At 39.1% G+C, this 22,133-nt stretch overlaps 1 protein-coding gene across 4 annotated transcripts in view; it reads right to left on the reverse strand.

Moving 5' to 3' along the window:
• Positions 1-22,133, reverse strand: part of kcnip3b (Kv channel interacting protein 3b, calsenilin) — a 52,243-nt gene that overhangs the window by 19,507 nt on the left and 10,603 nt on the right. For 2 of the 4 annotated variants that reach the window (XM_046034738.1, XM_046034737.1), the window contains exon 2: positions 13,993-14,167. In XM_046034738.1, the coding sequence (XP_045890694.1) occupies positions 13,993-14,167 (175 nt within the window). Of the gene's footprint in view, positions 1-9,209; positions 9,316-11,243; positions 11,434-13,992; positions 14,168-22,133 lie in introns of those variants that run through there. The other 2 variants (XM_046034739.1, XM_046034740.1) reach the window with 2 other exon arrangements.

The raw sequence follows: 22,133 nt of genomic DNA on the forward strand, positions 1-22,133 counted from the left end.
AAAGCATCTCATGAGTCAATTCTATGTAGAACAAAAGGTGGTTTGGGAGATATATAAATTCATTAATTTCATGTTTTGTAATTGTTCAACTGCAGTGACGCTGACGTGTTTAGATTTAGATTTATTTGCTGTCATATTCCAGTGTCTTCTTTAAAACGAATAAAAACGTAAATGCAAAGAATTAATAACTCATCATGGAGCAAAATGCCCCCTGTCAGTTTTTTTGTTGTATTGTGGTGTAAGAAGCCTTTTAATGTTGCAGCTAGTGGACGTGGAGCTAAATTAAACAGCTTTTCCCTTTAAGTGATAAAATCACCTTATTCCACACTGTCTCACAGTATCACACATATTCTGCATCAGCTTGTTACAACTCTTCATTAAGTACATACGGTGTTGACTCTGAGTGAACTATTCAACCCAAAGTTATATTTCTTTATGGCTACACCATTCTCTTAAATGGAAATATGCATGATGTCTTGTGCATCATTTAATCCAGCATGAAATCTTTGGTAATTTTGGAAACTTTGGAGTTTGCAATAGAATTGGTTTTTCCAAAGCTCAGATAAACAACATGAGTTCTTCATGACTGATCCACTGAAGGGGTTAACTATGTATATTATTTTAGTTAAATTTAGTTAAATCTACAACAAATGTATCAATACTTTATTTAAATTCTTAATCTGAAACATAACTAGTAGCTTAGCAAATAATTATGAAATAAATTCAACATCTGAAATGTAGAGAAATACTTTATTTCTCTACATTTACTCAAAGTACAATACATCAACATTGTACTACAGTAAATGTATTACCATTCTTTCTGGAATATTAGAATTATTAATTATTTAATTTTTGTAGTTAGTTGCACAACCCACTCAAATTTCAACTCTAATGTCTACTATAGAGGAAAGTATTTTACAGAACTGAACTGTTTGACTTTAAAGTGATTTGTGGGATGTGCTGAGCAAACTAATACGTGACCAAACTCCAAGAAAACAATGATCCGCTGTGATTATAATAAGCAAAAAATGAGAGACAAAGTGAGAGAGTGATGGAGTGAGTAGAAAAAAAAATTAATGAATGTGATGATGCGGAGGTGAAACCATATGAGCGCCTACCTGAGCGATGGTACCTAGCCGCACTGTGGCCGCAGTGAGAGAGGCAGCTGGGCCGAGAGAGGCGCCTCCTGGCCTCCACAGACAGAGCAGCCATCACAGCTCCCATAATGCAGCTTGAACTATCACAACAACAAGGATAACTCTGCTAACAAGCTGCTCTGAAATACTGGATCCTGGATTAGTCTAATAAGGGACGATCCAAACTTTAAGAGACCAGATGCTAACAGAGTGCTTTAAATTGCTAAAACACTGGCTCTAGAAATCTCAAAAACGAGCAAAGCTTGAAAGTCTGAATCTCACGTACCGACAAAGGCACTGCCTGGCACTGTGGAAAAGGTGACAGGTGAGAGAGTTTTTCAGTGTGTGTGTGTGTGTGTGTGTGTGTGTGTGTGTGCGTGTGCGTGTGTGTGTTTGCACGTGCTTTTGTCAGAGGCCACATTTGAAAATCTGTTTGAGTTTGTGACACCACGTCACAGCGAGAGAGAGAGATAAAAAAGAGAAAGGGATCAAACAACACTGCAGAGCTTCTGACCTTTCACATCACACACCTCCATATTCCTTTTTTTTTCTGTCTGTCTCACCCCCTTCCTCTCTTCTGATCGCTCTCTCCACACAGAAACATAATAATAACTCCTATACACAGTCTCACTCTTATAGACTCTCTGGTAAACAAATTCCCACTGCAAGCAAGCCTCCATTATCTCCCTGCAGAAAATCACGAGTGCAGTAGGGGTTTTCTGGAAAATCTATAATAAAGGAATCCTGTGGAGCTGTCTTTTAAACAAAGAAAGTTATGTTTATGTTCTTCAGGAAGTTAATAATATTGATCAAGCTATAGTTCTGCACATAGCTCCACCTGAACCCACGTGTCGTTTTTACTTGATAGGGATTAACCAAAAGAGATGAAGCGGCATTGTCACATATTTGCTGAACCACTTGCTCAATATTTCTTTGTCTAGAGGACAGTTTCCAGAAATGTGGAAAAAAGTCAGAGTACTAACTATTCTTAAATCTGGTGCGGCTGAGCAGGTGGGTAATTACCAACCAATAAGTATCTTGCCTGTCTTTTCAAAGGTCTTGGAAAAAATTGTGGCAATGCACATAATGAATCATTTAGAAACAAATAATTATCTGCACCCATTGCAATTTGGGTTTAGACATAAATTCTCTACAGAGAGTGCAAATTGTTGAAATCATACATAGATAAGGGAAACTTGGTGGGGGTTAATCATAATGTTCTTGTTTCCAAACTCTCAAAGTTAGAAAGAAAACTTTGGCTTGGTTTAAATCATATCTTGCAAATCGTGAACAGTGTGTCATTATCAACAACAAAACATCATCTTTTCTAAAATGTAAAACAGGAATCCCACAGTTAGGACCGATCCTCACTAGTCGATATATAAATGACCTCCTGGAATCCTGCGAAGGGGCTGGTCTTCAAATGTATGCGGATGACACATGTATATATGCATATGGTAAATCAGTTAACGCAGTGGCAGATCAATTATCACAGCACCTGGAGGCTATAGCAAGATGGCTACAAAATTCATGTCTGACGCTTAATGTAAAAAAAACTGTGTCTATTTGTTTTTCCTCGGGCAGACGGCAAGTTCTGGAAAAACTGGATGTCAAGATGCATAATCGACATATAGAGCAAGTTTCAGAAGTTAAATATCTAGGCTTAATGCTGGACCCTCATTTGAAATTTGATAAACATGTTTAAAAAAAATAGGGAGAACTATAAAAGCAAATTTATATCTTTTCAAATTAATCAGAGATTGCTTAACATTTGATGCAGCCAAAACATTTGTTTACACGATGATTGTCTCACACTTTGGTTACTGTGTTACCTCATTGTGGCACGCAAGGTGTGATTAAACCGTTGGAAGGATTATACAATTGTGCCCTAAAAATACTAAACAAAAAGCCCATTAGATCACATCATTGTCACATCCTAAGAGACCTGAACATGTTGAGTTTTGATAACTATATTGCATTTGCAAATGCAGACCTCATCATGAAGTGTTTGCATGGACAGACTTCTCAGGCTCTCTGTGAGATGGTTAAAGGCCTTGCAGGGAATTGCAAAATATCTTATAGGAAAACATCCTTCGACCAGACTTCCTTTTCAATCAAGGGAGCTAAGATCTGGAACGAGTTGCCTATTGAGCTAAAAACAGAAAGAAAAAGAAGTTTTTAAAAGATATAGTCATGTGTAGGGATGGGGGGTGGAGGGAGGGATTGGTGGGTGGTATACATGTATGTGCACAATTGTTTTACTGTTACTGTAAGTAGCTATAAATGCTGTGATGTTGTTCATTGGAAAATTGTTGTACAAGTCTCTATGTTTATAACATCTGTCCCTATCAAATAAACTAGATGCAACATGTTAGCTTTAGAGGTGCTGGTAGGCAGACTTTACAGAATAGGGAAGGTCAAATATTGTCGTATTCATACCAATTCCTTCACCAAAGATTCATTTGATAGTGTTTTGCTACTGACAAGAATACACAGCTGGAAACGGTAGAAAAATCTGGCGCCATGCAGGAAAATGCCATACAACACAAACTCTATAAACTAGAACAACAACAACAAAATCTACCACCACCGTGAAAGTATAATGAAGGCAAGAAAGCTTTTAGCTTCAGTTTAGATCTGCATTACACAGAAAGGGCAATGAAAATGCCAGTCAAGGTTATTAAGGGGCAGTCTACTCACCTTCTATCTGGAAGTGAGTCAAGATACTCACACTGTTTTGATTAGGCACACAAGGCATGCCACAAAAAAGGCATTAACATATTAAAAAGCGGATAAACCATTAGGATGGATCACAAATGTAAAGTAAAGAAATATACTGTAATATGAAAACAACATAAACAATGGTCATGTACTATGTTCAGAACATATTGTAAGAAGAAGATGAACTGGATGAGATTTCATAGCTACAGTTTGTCTGTGAAGAGTCATCCAGGTCATAGTGATCCAAGGAAGGTTAAATTCAAGGGCAACTGGACGGGGGGTTCTTCTGAATGATTGACAGGGAATACCAGCTATTTAACCTCTGTGGGGTCATTAATCAAGGTGATGGATGACGCTTGGTTCGTTAGTGCTCCTGGCTGTTGTAATGACAGTCGTTGTGATCGGTGGAGTCATATGAGGCCAAGCTTGAAAGACCGTTGTTGCTGTTCTCACGAGGCCAAATGTGAGTATTTGTTCACTCTCCTGGGAAGAGATGAAAGGACAGCATTGTAGGTGGGGGAAAAGTGCAGTCTTAGCCCTCCTCCCCTGGAGGAAAGAGGAGTGAAAGAGACCATTTACACCAGAATAGAGATACCATCACTAAACAGGGGAGGAGGGCTAAGACAGCACTCATCCCCCACCTACAATGCTGTCCTTTCATCTTTTCACAAGAGTGAACAAAAGCTCACATTTGGCCTCATGTGACAATGCCAACGATGAGCGTTCAAACCTGGCCTCTCGTGACTCCAACAACCACAACTGCTGATCAGCTGAACCAAGCAGTTTTCATTACCTTGATAGCGACCCCACGGAGGTTAAAGGGCTGGGATTCCCTACCAGTCAGTCAGAACTGAAGAAGCCCCTTGGATGAAATGTCTTCTAGTATCTTCAACCACGTCCAGTAGCCCTTGATGTTAGCCTTCCTTGGATAGGTACAGTTTGGTGAACGCATTGAAACGTTGCAACCAAAAACATTCTTATTTTAGAATTGAATGTTAACCATGAAAGGACTAGTTCAGCATGTTGGGAAATATGCTCAAGCATGTTTTTCCTGATACCACTCTCTGTTAAGTAAAATATAAAGCTAAAGCCAGCAGCTGGTTAGCTTAATTTGACAATGGCAACAGGTAGCATGGCTCTAAATCTCACTTATTAACACATTATATCTTGTTTGTTAATGTGCAAGTATAAGAGGCAGTAGGCTGATTTTGTTACCTTTGGACAGAGCCAGACCAGCTGTGTCCCTGTTCCCAGTCTTTATGCTAAGCTAAGCTAAGTTAATCAGGTGCTGGCTAGAGCCAGTAATATAGTAATGTAACAAGTAACATAACTAGTTAGTTACTTTTATCACCCAGTTATAAGTAAAAGTAGCTAGTAACTTATAACAATTTCTGAGTATCTCACACAACACATTTGATTGTGGTCACTGGGTGATTGCTGCAGGTTATGACAAATGGAAGATAATGGAGCCTGTCTTAATTTCCCACATATCCTGTTTGTCATTACCACAGGTTGGTGGATGTTCTATATTTAACAATCCACAACTTGCATTTACAGTAAATCCTGGAGCATTTACTTCTGGACACGACGCTTTAAGGAGTGTGTCTAAGTGTTTCCCAGTGCTATCATCAAAACAACAATGACGACAATGTGAAATGTTTTAAAAACACAAAATTGCTTTCTTGTAGTTTTATCTCTGTATGAAACTGCCTGATAAAAACCTCTATGTTAGATCTGACAGTGATTGTAACAAACAGTATAAGGTCTTTACTGATAGGCTCTAGTTTTGTTTTTGTCTCATAGTTTAGTTCATGTCTCCATTATTTATCAGTTTAGTCACTGCATGAAACACTGCAAACATGCAGTATAAGACAGACAATCAAAAGCTACATAAATTTTTTTTTACAGTGCTGGACTGCCACTAACAATTGTTTTCTTGATTTAACGGTTACTTGTTAAAAAACAACATAAAATGTATAACTATCATAAAAATACCCAGTATAATTCAGAGCTGAAAGTAACATATTTTAATTACCATGTCAAATTGTATTGTCTGACCAACTGATATAGATATATAGATATTATTCAGTTTACTATCAAAAAGAAATACATATATATATACTCAAATTTGAGAAGCTGGAATGAGCAAATATTTGGCATTTTGCTTGAAATTTGGACCAAACGATTATATCTGCAGATTAATTTTCTGTCAATCAAATAATGAATTAATAGTTCTAGCTCTGGTTCATCGTGTAAACAGTCATATGAAAAACAATTACAAAAATTGTTAAATCCGCCACTAACTTTCCACAAACATGCTTCATTTACACAGAACAAACCAATAGTCTCAACAACCCAGATCAATATTAGATGTTTTGTCTTCCTTAACAATTTATCATCCTGATGAGGTAAAACTGTTCATGCTGAATTATGCATGCACATGCATGCTGCAAACAGATGCAACAACAGTCGATTGAGAGAAAATTAATTGGCCGTTTTGATAGTAATATGGTCATTTGTGGGTTTATGAATATATTCTGGTTTTCTTACTGCTCTTCTATCATAGTCAACTGAATATCTTTGGATTTTGGACTGTCAGTCAGACAAAACAAGGCACCCGAAGACATCAGACTCTGAAAAATTGTAACAGGCAAGACCAAATCATAAATCGATTAAGTGATAATGAAGATAATCATTAGCAGCAGCTCATCATTGCACAATATTCTTGATCACCAGCAGCCATGTAACATCTGTCCACTAGAGGACGCTGGACACCATAAAGCACACAGCAGAGCTGAAGCTCACCTACAATCACTGACACAATCAGAAGAAAAGAGAAGGAAATGAAACATAAGAGAACAGATCATTTTTTTCTGACTATTCCTAGAGCATATATAAGCTTACTCAGCTGCAAACCAATAGGTGGATGCTGTGTGGTTTGTCACATCATCAGTTTCTGTACTACAGGGAAATGATTGATGAGGAACAACCAGTACATGGATAAAACAAGCCACAAAGACATAATATACAGAGCTTGCAGCATGAGCTTGCCTGTTATTCGCTGTAAATCTGTGCAATCATGCACACGAGTGAAAATCTGCAAGTGCATTTGTTTCTTAATGTTTGCATGTGCAGAGCCAGCTGATCAAACAGTAAGCCTCCGGGAGTCTGTGCACACTGCATAAAGATGATTATACCCTCGGTGTCTTTTTAATGCTCGCATCTTCCCTAACAAGCGGCTCCAAGGACCGAAGATAAACCTTTCTTCCTGTTGCGCCAAGTACCCTCTCCAAACTCAGTAAACAACAGCTGAGACATTTAAATTTGCTGCATGGCCTCTACATTAAAACTTTCTTCAAGAGCTGCACAAATCAAACACCTGTTATTAGGGGAAAGATGGCAGCACTGTCAGGCTTTTCCCACTCCTGATATCTCTGCCTCGCTCCGTACTGCTTAATATGTTCCAATTAAAACCAAACCCAGTCTCACTTCCATATGAGATAATCCTCTTTTCATAAAAATCACCTCAGCTGGGCAGGTTCAAAGCCAACCTTAGCTGTGTAATTAAAACAGGGACTTCTTAATCAAAGCTCGTTTTTTCTCCTCTCCTTTTGCCCTGGTTGTTGCTTTATTAATCTAATTTCTCTTTATCCAACACCAAAATATCTCTCTCTTTCTCCTCCCTTCCTTCATCATACGGTGAAGGTAGAATTAGGTTTAGGTGGTGGATCAGTGGAGACAAAAACTCCTACCTGAGCAGTACTACATTATGAACAATCCAACTGGGAAATGTCAAGAAGATGAGGAGACGCTAAGCAAAGCTGGAGGCAAAAGAGGGTCTTTTTTCCTCCACAGAAGGCATTCATCATCAAGTCCTGTCTCCTGTTGCTTCTCTAAAGAGGATGTGTAAACACTGCAACCTGCCCTGTCTGCACAAACCTTAGGAGAATCTGGGACAGAGGAAACAGCAGGGAATAACAGACAGAATGGGACTGGTGATCAACTTAAAAAAAAAAAAAAAAAAGAAAGTGAAGAGAGGACTGATTGGGGATGAAGAGAGAGGGATACTGAGTGCTGATTCAGCCGCTGGTGGTTTGATGATGTGAATTGGATGAAAGGACGCAGAAGGAGGAGGCTAGACTTACAGCTAATCAATGATGAACGGAAGGACATACAGACTAAGCGAAGAAGGACAGACGGGTAAAAAACATGAACAGGACAGTAATAAAAATAACAATCTTTATGTGGAAAAGGTGCCACTGATCAGACAAAATGCTCAAAAAGTTTACTTCAGTGACACTTGACATTTTCTTTACTTAAAGACAAGAACAAAACAAAACAAATACATTTGATGAGGAAGCACTTTCTGAATCTGAAGCCATAAAAGAAAAGTCAAGAAACACCGGTTCCTTAATGTACAAATCTTAAAAAGTCTTAATCATAATGTGGCTACATGAATAAAAACAAGCCCAACGTTTATCACCACACTCAGGTCTCCCACTGGGTCAAACAATTCCACACTCGACAAATGAATTAAGCTTCAGTCACACACACGTGAGAATTAACATAACTCCTTCAATACACCTGTATTCAATACAGTGGTGGCACTCAAAGCCTTTACTTAAAAGTACCAATACTACAATGTAAAAATACTCTATTGCAAGTAAAAGTCCTACTTTTAAAAGTGTACTAAAGTAAAATGTATCAGCTGCATGTACTTAAAGTATCAAAAGTACTAGTACTTGGCCTGTGTGACTTATAAATAAATAAATTTTCATTACTTTCTATAGAGTTAGGTAATTTAGGTAGAAGTGATTCCCAACCTAGGGCTCGGGGCCCCTCCAAAGGGTCACAGGATAAATCTGAGGGGTCGTGAGATGATCAAATCTTTTGTTTTTCTGTTAAATATTGGATAAGTTTACCTCTTTGGGACTTTTATTATGAAATAACGAAACCATATGAGAGGTTTAGAGTGTAAATTTCTCTTTGGTGTAACTGCCAGCAACTCATACACATCTTAAATGTGACACCACAAAAGAAGAAGAGTACAATATTTCCCTCTGAAATATAGTGGAGTAGAAGAAGAAAGTAGCATAAAATGGAAATAATTATGTGAAGTACAAGTACTTGAGGAAATGTACCTCAGTAGTTACTTTACACCACTGAATAAATACTGAATGAAAGAGCATGTTGTTACAGATACCAACAAAAAAACCCTGATTTTCTTGAAACTGTAAACAACAGGAACCTCTACTGACGTGTTAGTCTGTGGGCACAGGAAAATATACAGTTTCTATCATTGACAGCAATTTAACTTTGGTTTTAAAGAAGCAGAAAAAAAAGAGCGAGTACCTTTGACTAGTGTCCCAGTGATGAAGCCAAAGAAGCAGCGTAGCAGCTTGGAGATCTCTTTTTCACACTCTGCCGTGCATGCATTCATCCTCTAAACTTTGACCACCTGAACCACCGGCAGCAAAGAGAAAATATTGGGGTCTCAGAAGACAAAACCAGTCGAAAACACCCCACAACAAAAAACGAGAGGCTTCATCCAAAACATTAGCCAAAAGAAAAAAGACGCTTGTGTTTAGTCACTCAGTAGGACAAATTTGAAAGCGCACACTAAAGAAACGTAAAAGTAAATACTCTCCCAGAGGATGTTTCCTCGGTCTGATGTTGCCTGTTTCCCTTTAGATAACACTTGAAAGCTTCTTTTTAAACACAGTGTCCCAGTTTGCTTACAGGTGATCACTCCCTCCTCCTTCCTCCCCCTCCTGTTCTTCTTCTCTCCTCTTTCACTTGTTTCTCTCCTCTACCCTTGTCGCCTCAGAGTATAGGTGAACTGAATCGTCCGATGTTAGGTCCGGTCTGTCCTGAAGCCGTTTCAAATGACCGACCCTGACAAACCACAACACACAACACTGACACCCGTTAACACTCCTCCTGTTTCAGCCTTCATTAGGCCACAGTGCTGCATGGTCACCGGGACACGGGACACGCCCTCTGAAGTTCAGCTCACGTTCTCTGACCGACAGAAGCTGAAATATTTGACTGTTCAGGGAAGAAACCACATCTCACTGCACCTCCATCCTTTGTCTCTCTTATCTAATTCGAGTCATATTACACTTTTCATATTACACACATTCATATCTCGCCACGATATGGCCTCGTTATCTGACTCTTCTTCCAATGTGTGGGTGTTACGTTTAATTCAGAGATTAAACTTTGAGTGTAGTTTCTTACTATCAAATGAAAAAAAAAGTCACCATGCCTCTCTAGAACAGATAGTCCAGGAGTGGGACTGTATGTTTGCCGTTTATATTTCTGGGTTTGGAAGGGAAATCATTAATTAGTGCTAAAACAATTATTATAACAATTACTATAATAATATAATAATTAGTTAATTGCTTAAGTTAAGCAAACATAATTAACATTTACTGGTTACTCTTCTTTCTTTTACTTTGTATTTCACTGTATATTGAATATCTGTGGGCACAGCAATCAATTTGAAGATGTCACCTTGGGCTGTGAAAAATAGTGTTGGGCATTTGTGACACTTTATAGACCAGTGCAACACGTGAGGTTGGTTAATATATTTAATGTCACAGTAACCAAAATCAGCTTTATAGGCTGACTACAAAGCACACGCCTTCCGAACCCGAACACCACGTGCTGCAAGTCAGTAAAGTAGCTGGAATACAAATGCAAAAAAAATGACTAAAAGAGATCAAGCCCAACATGTGAACATTTTATCTCTCTAAATGACAGTTTAAGAGCTGTTTTGAAGCCTTTTCCGCACTGCCAGGAAGTTAATTCAGTGGAGGAATTAAAAAATCTTTCCCTTTTTTCCTCCATAAAACAGTCACATTTGCAGTGCTTTGATGTCCCGGGGCGTTTGTGCGTCGACCATGAAGTTCGAGTCTTACTGTGGACCTCTGTTGCTTGTCATCCCCTCTCTTTCTCTTTCATTATTTCCTTTGATCACTCTACCCTCACTGTGCAATAATTTAAGATACTGACTCAACATGATGGGTAATTTGTATGTATTTGAAGAACGTAAAACCCTTAATTCATTAAACGCCAGACACAACATCGAGGACAGAACATCTCATTGCCAGTAGCTTCAGCTTTGGATATGATTAATCGATTTATTGGAGAAATAACTGATTGGTCGATTATGACCAGCAGACACAGCCTCCTCATTCTCAGTTTCTCCTTCTGTTAACAACAGAATCCTCTGCCCATTTTTATTTTCCACAAACACTCTGCTTCATGTTCAGCAGTCTGTCAAACAGTTATCCTGCTCATCCCTGCTCCTGTCTCGACCTCTTCACGACTAAACTAAACCACAGGAACCACTTTGACACCACCACCACCACCAACACCCACCTCTCTCTGATATGCATCTCCATCTTTGTGCTGCTATTTTTAGCTGCTGGCCATTACAGAGGTGAGGGCTTGCCCACCAGCAATGAATCTCTCTTTCCTTGGCATCCCTCAGATGAAACAGATCCCATCACAGCCCTGCTTCTCTTTCTCTGCTGTGCTGTTCTTTACGCACCGTGCTCCTGTTTCAAATCTAATTGCGTGGACAGATAAGACAAACACAACAATCACAATCAAAGCACAGTCATGGCCATGATTAGTTACATAAATGAAGATACAAAGCTGATAAAAACAGAGTAAAAGCCAGGGACAGTAATAGAGCAACAGTGCTACAGTGCATTGTTAATGTGCATCAGGGAAAGTTAAAACTACATGTGCAGCTAAGAAGAGCCTCCAAACCCCACAAACACTGATAACATGTTATTAAGGTATACAGGGACACCTTCTCCAGCAACGCCGGATCTGCATCTCCATCTGTTTAAAGTCTAAAGACGTTTTATCAGACAGCTTGCAACAGCGTTTCCATTTGAACTTTCAAATATTTAAACAGTTTCTTGTTGCCACATAGGGCCGCCAAAGTGCAAAGTTTCCTTGTGAATCTGTGAGGAAAAACATGGCAGCACTTAGTGAAATGCTGCTGCTCGAGCCAAGGGAGGAAGAGGCGAGGAGACACCTATCTGATGCAAAGTGTGTGTGTGTGTGTGTGTGTGTGTGCATGATAAGCCACAAGGTCAGGTCTTATACGACTGGATCTAGTTCTCACATTTCAGTGACCTGCTAGAGTACCATTACATGGTACATGAGGCTGAGCTGGCCTCAGACCTTAAAGGCAGCTCACAATCACACACATCCCTCATTTGGTTTAATTAAATCTTTCTGGAGCCTGTGTTAATGTTTGTTTTTTAATTAATGGGGCCTTTATTCAAACCGTTGAAACTGTTTTTGTTTTTTTCTCAACACAAAATCAGCTTCAAGGAGTTTGGGAGGAGAATACAGAAAGAGGGAGCTAGGGATGAAAGGCAGAAGTAGGGAATGAGATAAGTGTGCAAAGAAAGAAAAGAGAAGGCAGGAAGGGACAGGACAAAATAGGGAGGAAAACAAGGAAGTAGTGAAGGAAAAGCAGAGGAGGGCGAAAGTATAAATAGCAAAACAGTAGTGCAGGAGACAAGTAGGTAGGGAAGGACATGAGACGAGGCATACATCAACAGGAATAAGTAGGCAAGGCAACAAGGACAGTAGGTATGAAGGAAAGCAAGAGGCAGGGAAGGGAGAGGGATAAATAAGGGAGGAAATAAGGAAAAGGAGATAAGTGAATAAGGGAACAGGACACGAGGAAGTAGAGAAGGAGAAATATAGGTAAAGAGGGAAATGGGGCGGAGAAGAACATGGAAAAGTAGGGAAGGAAACAAGGAGTCAGTGAAGGAAAAGAAGAGGCAGGGCAGGAAATGACGAGGTACGGAAGGAGGTCATGAAGGGAGGGGTAAGGACTGGAGGGAAAGAGAGGGAAACCTGATAGTTTCACAGACTGACAAATTAGAGAATACTGTACTTAACATATTTCTTGCTCCTTGTGATTTCAAACAATGCTAACACTATAACTAAAACTATTAACGTTGGTTTTTATTATCATTATTATTATTATTATTATTATTATTATTATTATTTATTAACAGTGCTTTACCACCAAACTCCCAGACTTACGTTTTGAAAGGAAAGTGATAACACAGCAGTAAAAACATGTGAAGAGGCTGACATAAGAGTTGGTGAATGAATTATGTGGATTAAACTACAACACACCAGTATGTAACAACCCTAAGAGCTAAGCAGACTAGAGCTGCAACTAACGATTATTTTCATTATCGACTAATCTCCCGACTATTTTCACAATTAATCGACTAATCGTTAAGTCTATAAAATGTCAAGAAATTGTGAAAAATGCTCATCACAATTTTCCAGAGCCCAAAGTGACGTCTTCAAATTGCTTCTTTGGTCCAAACAACGATCCAAAACCCATAGACTCTTCTTTTACTATCATAAAAGACAAAGAATTGCAGCAATTCCTCAATTTAAAAAGATGAAACCAGCAAATTTCACTTTTTGCTTAAAAAATGCCTGAAATGATTAATCGATTATCAAAATATTTGTGGATTAATTTTCTTTTGACCGACTAATCGAATAATTGACTAATCGTTGCAGCTCTACAGCAGACAGACTGAATGCTTTCATTCTCTCTGCAGGCAAAAGATTAAGTGTGCATGATCACAGCTGGACCACTGGGTGGAGCACTGAGACTAACCACGACCGGAGCCCAGTAAAAGCAACATACTAGATCTAGGAAGGTAGGGAAAACATCCAGGAAGTCCTAATGAGTCTTTTAGTGTGTGCATGTATATGTGTGTTCTTGAGAGGCAGAAATGGTCAGAGGCACTTAAAAACCATAGAAGAGGAAGAGTATCAGAGTATTTCAGGTCTGTGTAGGGATTAGTAATGGTGGGTCGAGGCTGTGTAGAGACATTTGATGAATGAGTGTGTGCAACTAAGTGATCTCAGGGTACTTGACCCTGAGGTCATCTGCCTGGCACAATGAGTGAGTTGTGCCCACAGGGACCTCAGGAGGCCAGGAGACGTACAGCCAGTCAATTCAGCAATCAATTCAAACACTGTTAGTCACACTTGTTGTGCATTCATCACATTGCGAGCCTCACCAACGCATCACACTCACTCAAGCTCTGTCTTTCCCCCACTCTCTCACCTTTGTCCTGTGGCTGCGTGCTGGCGATGATCCATTTGACCAGGCAGCACTTCATCAGAGCTTTCCGAGAGAACCGCGGTTTCTGCCACTTCCCAGAATCCTTAACTCTGCCTGGTGCAGGCTCGACGCCGTTGGCATCTCCCAGCAGGCTGCCATCGACCACCTTGCCATCTGCCTGGAGGGAGGGGAAGAATTGGGGAATAGGAGGGAGAGAGAGAGAGACAGCGTTTAAGGTGTTATGGAAATTAAACAAACCAGGCTGAGATCTTTAAATTAGGCAGGAGATTATCTGCGTGCCTGGAAAATACGATCAGCTTCTGATCTGGAGGTGTTTCAGGATCAAAAAGAGTTCAAGTCAGTAGATCTGTCGTGTTTTATGGGTTTCTTTCTTATCTGAGTTTTGGAAACTTTGTGTCCAAAACTACTGTCTCCTAAAGCTTCACTTTGTGAATGCTTATTACGTATTTTAGTGCAATAATCAGTCAGAACCTGTTGTTATATAATCAGACAGACACTCCTCTTTTTAGGCCCATCACGGTTAGGAGAGAAAATTGAAAAACAACCTGTGTAAGTTAAAATAACTTTCACTAATCTTATTTGCATACTTGCCAACCGTCCAGATTTTCCTGGGACAATTATGTTTGTCACTGCCCACTCGTTCTTCCCAGAGTTCATAACATTGTGTCCTTTTCATTGCATTCATTACTGTTTCTGGCACTGTACAACCTGTGTGAGCACTACATCTCTTTCTCTACTCTTTCTACCCAGACAACTAGCATGCATATGATGCAGAAGAGAGCTTACGCCCCCCACTGCGGCCACCACCCCCTGTTTTAGAGGTCTCAAGGTTGGCAAGTATTGTTGGCCTATTTGTTTGGGATGTTTTTTTTATTTTTTTGACCAGGAAGACTAAACCAAAACAATGAGCTGAAAGAATACATTACGTGTAGCTATTTGAGCTATTGCTAATTAAAATTTCATACCTTCTTGTTTTACAAATGAATAAATCAGTGCTTTAAAAAAATCTATACAAAAAAACAAGGGGAAGGCTGTAATGGTAACAGTTCAAGCACAAGGATGGATGACCAATGGGCTGTCTGTGGCCCATCTTCAAACTTGATAGCTGTACATTTTATGTTATGTGTGTTTTACTGTTTATTTTGAAGGTTAGCTAACTTGCCATTAGCATACTGCGTGGCTAATGTGGCTTGCAGGCTGGGCGATGTTGGATCTTGTAATGTTGTAACGTAATATTGATAATATTGATAGACAGTCAAGAAAGAAATCGTGTGAATGATAAGCCTCAATTGAAGGAAACTAAATGATGGGTGTGTGTGCGTGTTTCTGCGGTATGTAAATGACTTGATAGACATGCCCTGAAGGTAACGATATGGCTGTGGGAATAAATTTGCTTGGCAACGTTGTTTAACTTTGACTAACGTTAGCACCCAGCTTGCTCAGTCGATAAAGCTGCAGGTAGTGGCTCACTGGGCAGTGAAGTTAAATCCACAAACATACACTGCAACTACACATTACTGCACCAAAGTACTTCATTTATTATAAATGAAGTAATTTGCAAAAACAAAACAAAAACGGAAATACCACCATGTACCGCGCTGCAGGGGAAATTACTTCACTGTGACATCCCTTATACAGTATTTAGTAAACCCTAAAGGTGTACCAGGTAGAAACATTATGGAGGCTTTAACTTATGTAAGAATAATGAGGATTTGGTTTTACTAATTTACTCCTTTTTTACTTATAGTGATGTGATTGACTGACATTGTAATATTTTCTTAATGTCTTGATATTCAGGTATATAAAAATCTCACCCATCCATATATCACTAATTAATTGCCAGAGTAATTAAATGTCAGAATGACTGTTGGATCCCTTTGAATGTGCACCCCACACAAGACGTTTTATTAGCCAACACCACCATGATGTAGCTTCACTCACCATATGGTCTTGAAAGTGTTTTAATAAGGATGGATTAGAGCAGCTTGGCTGCAAATACTGTAGCCAGAGAATACTAGGAAAAAGAATAATTGAGGTTTGACGAGAGTTGATTTTCATTTCATCTACAAATGTTCAGATCTGTGATGAGTGAAAATGAGCAGCCAAAAGACTTAAACCTTGACATCAGCTTTCTAAGAAATGACTTAAACCTTTACATCAGCTTTCTAAGAAATCAGGGTGGAGGTGAGGTTACTTTAGTATTTCTGAGTGAAGCTCTATCTCATTTTGAAATATCTCCTCTTCAGGCTTAACACCAGATGAATTAAAAGCCTCTTTCTGTTCATTTTCTCATCTTCAGCTCCAATTTATCTTCATAACTCCTAACTATGCAATCCCCTCCAACTGATTAACATTCAGCGTTTATCCTCTTTGATCAGATAAACTTGACATTGAAGTGTTTTTATAATAATATATTTTTCATTTTCTTACCTTCACATCTTGGTATCGTTTCAGTATATTTTGCGGCCAAACACTGATTTTATCTGATGTGATATGATTTAATGAGAATGTCTTTTCTTAAACTCTTCAGGAGCTTTATTAAGCTGCTCCTAAAGTGCGCAGGCAACACACACACACACACACACACACACACACATACATGTGTACACTGGAGCAAGTGTGGGAAGGAAGATGAAAGAGGTGAACACAGAACAAACAGTAGCTCTGTTTACTCTGTGGAGAGGAGAGGAAAGCAAAGGATGACAGAGGGAGAGAAAGGGAGGGAGAAGGGAGCACACACAAACAGAGGATTTTGAACGGCTATTTGATCCCATGGGAGTCTGACCAGGCAAATCCCTTACTTTAAGGTAGTGAGAGAGCAAAAGAAAAAGATGTGAGGAGAACAAGCTCTGCTTATGTTCCTGGAAGAACTGAAGTCAATTAGCATAATGAATACTGGCCGATCTGAGAAGAAGAGAGAAGGACAGCCAGAGGACGGAGGGATGGAGGAGGGAAAGATAGAGGTGATGGAGATATGAAAGCACTTTGCTGGGGAATACATTTCCCACAGGCTATTTCTGTGCATCTTCCACATGAACAGATGGATAAAAAGAGCAAAAGATGAGAGAGGAAAGGGCGGGAAAGGAGGAAGAGAAATGTACACAGAGAGGAGTGAACATTTGCATAGATACATCCTCAGACAAACACACAGTCGAACTGGCTCGTGACACGACGACACACTGTAAATAGAAAGAGATGACGGAAACTATTCCATTCATCCTGACATCTATTTATTCACAGATCAACCGTGGCGCAGAAGAGAGGAGTAATATGAGAAAATGCGGAGAGTGAGCTCAGCAGTGATTTGTTTCTCCGGAAAAGTGAATTAGAAGAAAGGAATTGTTTTCAATGTGACTTTTTAGTGGAAGTCACAAATTGGAAAGAGGAGGCCGCGAGACAAACAGATGCAGACGGACGCAGTGTAAACACAAGAAAATGCAGTGCTACATTAGCTGTTTATTTACGGACCACTGGACCCGCAGGCATAATCACAATCATGGGCACACACACACAGTTTTAACTAGCATCTTACGTTCCTTCTTAACGCTTCAGTTAGCTCTGTCCTGGGGTAGCTTTTAATGTCTGCACAACATCCTCAAACACAGATACACAAACACACACCCATCCTATAAGGCAGAGCATATACCCATAATACTCAGACACATCTTCATATAAGCAAACACAGAACAGCGACGCAGTGCACATAGCTGTGCTCTGCCATGAATGATTGAATATCAGTCGCCGTGTTGGTGATTGAATGAATGTTGGTTTACATGAAGCGTAAACTCTGGCCTCATTACATGAAGTCTTCTCACTGTAACACTGTACCGACAGAGACAGAATCTGGACCAATTAAAATATAGTTATAGAAAAATAAGTACATCAACCTCGGGGCATATACTACAAAAACATTTATGCTTTTTGGCACTGAACAGCAACTCGTGAGTGGCAGCTTATCTAGGCGTTGTGAGTGACCAGAAACTGAGGAGGACACCCAAATGTAACAAAAAACGTTACTGAATTCACAGAGAATCGAAAGGAAATGCTAATTTATTCAATATTGAGAATATTGCAAGGTAATAAGCAGTAGGGGATGCTAATGCTCCAGTCATAATATCATGTATTTTCATGTATTCATTTAAGGAAGGTTATGGCCTCTTCATTGCTCCACACAGATCTGATGTTTTATCTACATCTTCGGTGGAGCAGAAGCTTTAGTGGACATTTATGTCATTCATATCATGATTTATTTCCTGAATCTGTTTCCATTACACTTAGTTCGATTTTCTATACACCAACTTTCCCACAGTGCAATTTATTTAAATTTCCACTCTAGAGTTTTTATGTACAAATTGAAAACAAGTGGATGGAAACTTTGAGTGATCACAGCCAGGTCACTACCAATGCAGATGATCCTTAAAACCTGGATTCTTTCAGCCAGCAGGGGGCGACTCTACTGGTTGCAAGAATAAGTCTGATTTCACTGGAGTCAATAGGTGCGTTCGAGATGTCAAGTCCGACATATTCTACCTGCAGCAGCTTACTGTGAGCTGAGATCAATGACTGATCTCGCGGAATTTGCGAGACCAGGCAATAGTGTGGTTCCAACTTGGTGCAGTCGGGGAAAAGCAACTGCGGCTGCCGGACTCGGCGCCTGCAGACGCCTTGCTCCCGTTTTCATGTCATGTGACACGGTGATGTTTTGCAGCGCCAGCGAAAGTCGGACACAATTTCTAACCAGCATGCGTTGTTTTAAGTCCAGCATGCATCACGTTAAGTCAGCTCCGCGCAGCACCGCATTAAGTCAAAAGCACCTAATGACAAAATGGGCCTACTTCTCCCTTGATTTATTCCCTCAGTAAACACTTTCCTAATGAGTTCATGTTCTTAATTCCTAGTTTAAAATCTTATTCAATACAGCTGGATGTTCATTTTCTAAATTATAGTCTCATATATAAGAAAACAGACAATAAAGCAGGGTAGCTTCATGGCATGGCTGCACATTTTTTCCATCAAAGGTTCAGTGTGTGAGATTTAGTGGCATCTAGAGCTGAGGTTCCGAATTGCAACCATCAGTCCAGTCTACCACTTCCCCCTACACTTTCAAAGTGTAGGACAGCTACTGTGGCTAACACAGCACAAAAAGTGTCTCTTCTGAGACAGCAGAGAGTAGCCAGTCAATAAATTAGGTTTCTTTAAGTAGATATATTAACAAATTACATTATATTTACTTAATTATTCAGTAAAACCATATGTTATTGTGACTTGGCCACTGACAGATAACACAAGCAATGTAAGCAAAGAGTGTGAAACACTGTCACTGTTTCTGCACCACAGTCCATTATAAATCACACATTAAATAAAGTTAATACAAACATTGACAAGGGAAACACATTCGTTCTCTCTGTGATTATGGACCCTTGACAAAACTGCCCCGCCAACAATAATATATTTTATAAAAATTAAAAAATACGTTCATTGCGGTGCTGAAATAGATCTCAGTCATGACAGCGTTTTTTGCTTCAATCCTTCATTTGTTTTGCTTTGAAAAATTCTGAAATACATTAAAAGAGTCTGACACACCTCGGAAAGAGCCGTCAGAAATTGTGAGTACCCTAAATGTCCTTTGCCTGGAGATACTGGGGAAATTAAATAGCGTCCGTAGATTGGTGGATGCGGATCAAACACCGAAACACTGCAGCACATGCTGTAATGTGAGAAACAGTCGCTGCAGAATCAATTTGTTGAAGAGAGGGGGAAAAAATTGTCCCAAGGTGGGATCAAACACACAACATTCTAGGTGAAAGTCCTACACTTTACCAGCTGAGCTAACTGACCACCATAGCACTAGCTTTAAATATAATTTTTTATGTTTTCATCTAGCATCTAATGGTTGAAAAAATTGCTCTGATGCAAAACTTATTTGTCGACACCTGCTGGATATTATTACATCATCTTCTTCTTCTAACATACATATTCAACATAGTGGTGAGTGTCTACACTGCCTGAATTCTACCAGAAGTAGAACAAGAAGAAGAACGTAGTGACGAAACACGCACTGTTTGTCTGTTTTCAGCTACTGTAGAAACATGACAATGCAACATGGTGACTTCCATGGAAGGGGGGACCCGGGGTTATGGAGATATAAATATCTCATTCTAAGGTAATAAAAACATAACATTATATTATATAAGGTCTTTATACATCACTGAAAACATAGTTATGGATCTTATATTGCATTTCTGTTGATAGATCCTCAGACATACAGACACACTGAACCTTTAAGTACATTTAGTTTCAATCCTGTTTTTCTCTAGCCAAAATTGGCCTAATTAATATCACATTTAACATGAATTATGGATGCACCCTACTAATTAATCTAGCTAGCTCCACCCTCTTGTACGAATATGGTCACTTCTGCTAAAAAAAAATGCCAAACTTGAGGCTTCAAAAGTAAAGTCCACATATGACATATTGGCTACATTCATTTATTTTATACAGTCAATGGTGGACACAGGCAAATATGGAAACTCAGCGGAAAAAAAACTTCTGCCAACAACAAGAGGTAGAAACACAGCAACACTTCCTGCATCATTTTTACTAAAATAAAACTCAAATACGAGGGGGTTCAACACACTATCAGACCAAATCAAAATTCAATATTTACCTTGGGGGAAAAGCTGATATTGGCATGGAAGCAGAAATATGTCAGAGCTTGAGGGAAACCAGCAGAAAAACACACGAAACTGCACTGAACACCTTCAAAATCTAACTTTTTGATTTGATCCCTTTTCTTACTACTCCAATCAAATGTGAAACTATATCTTATCATATATATTATTTTATTTTCTATTTTTTAAAGTAAGCAGGGCTTTTTTTTTGTTTTGGCCACTTGTCACTACAATATCACCATTTAAAGTTGTTATTGAGCATATCTATGAAACAACTAACAATTTACACATCCAGCTAACATAGATCAGCATTTGCGGAATTTATTCCTGTTTTTGTCCACCTGGTGAATGTAACTCTAATATTGACTTTCTATTAGATCCTTTTTTTGGGCCCTTTAGTTGCTAAATGCTCCACTATGTTTACCAGCTAGTCGTCAATCAGAATCACAATATTATACTGATCCCCAATGGGACATTCTTTGTTACAGATATTTACTCACTTGCACATAAAGGCATTAAAGGATTGGAAATAGTAGAAGTTAGTAAGTAGAGAATACCGTATAAGAAAGCATAAGCATAAAGATCTAAGAATATAAAGTACTAAATGTGGATATTTACAGTATTATCCAGTATTTAACAGAAGTTTAATGATAAGTAGCAGGAATGAAAAAATAGTGTAATAATAATAATAATAAGTGCTGGTAGTGATGAGGTAGAATGGATTAAAAATCCTTATCTGAGTAACCCAAGTATTAAAACAGAGAACATTGCATGTAAGTATTACGACAGAGAATATAACTATGTGTCAGTCTGCTGTTTAATGTTGATAAGAGTGGTAAGAGTGACTTAAAACAGTAATCAAAACCCCATACATCAAAACAATGAGCTGAAAGACACTAAAAAGCTCAGTAGAGCTGAGATGAACTGCAGAGTCACAAGATCATTCTCTGTGGGTTCATCACTACGAGTGAAACACACAGCCATTTGATCCATTGTTAATATAAATATTGGTTAGTGTGGCTTTATTGAGTTGAGCAGCACGGATCCTCTCATTGTGACAGAAAAGACATTGATGGAGTTAGAGAAGAATGACGAAGAGGGACGGAAAGGGAATAGAGAGCAAGAGAGAGAGCTGTAGTGTTGTAGTGTCATATCAGTGATGGGAGTTTCCATTAATAAGTTATGTGATTAACATTCTAGCAGATGAACAGCATCTCGCTCTCTCACATGTTCTGCTATAACATCCCAGCTCACATGTACAAGACTTTTTCTCAGTATCTGTCAAGGTTCATATGTTCTGCCTGACTGCTTCTTCAAGGTCAATATGCAACTCCAGGGAAAATCCTGGAGTCACAGTACGCGCTTGGCAACAGACAATACTCAGCTTTAGTGATGTAGATAAAAAGTCCTAAATTTGAAAAATCAAATTCCTCTTTTGGATGTGATCTCTGT

Source organism: Micropterus dolomieu, linkage group LG21 (assembly GCF_021292245.1).
Source record: "Micropterus dolomieu isolate WLL.071019.BEF.003 ecotype Adirondacks linkage group LG21, ASM2129224v1, whole genome shotgun sequence".
NCBI classification, from domain to species: Eukaryota; Metazoa; Chordata; class Actinopteri; order Centrarchiformes; family Centrarchidae; genus Micropterus; species Micropterus dolomieu.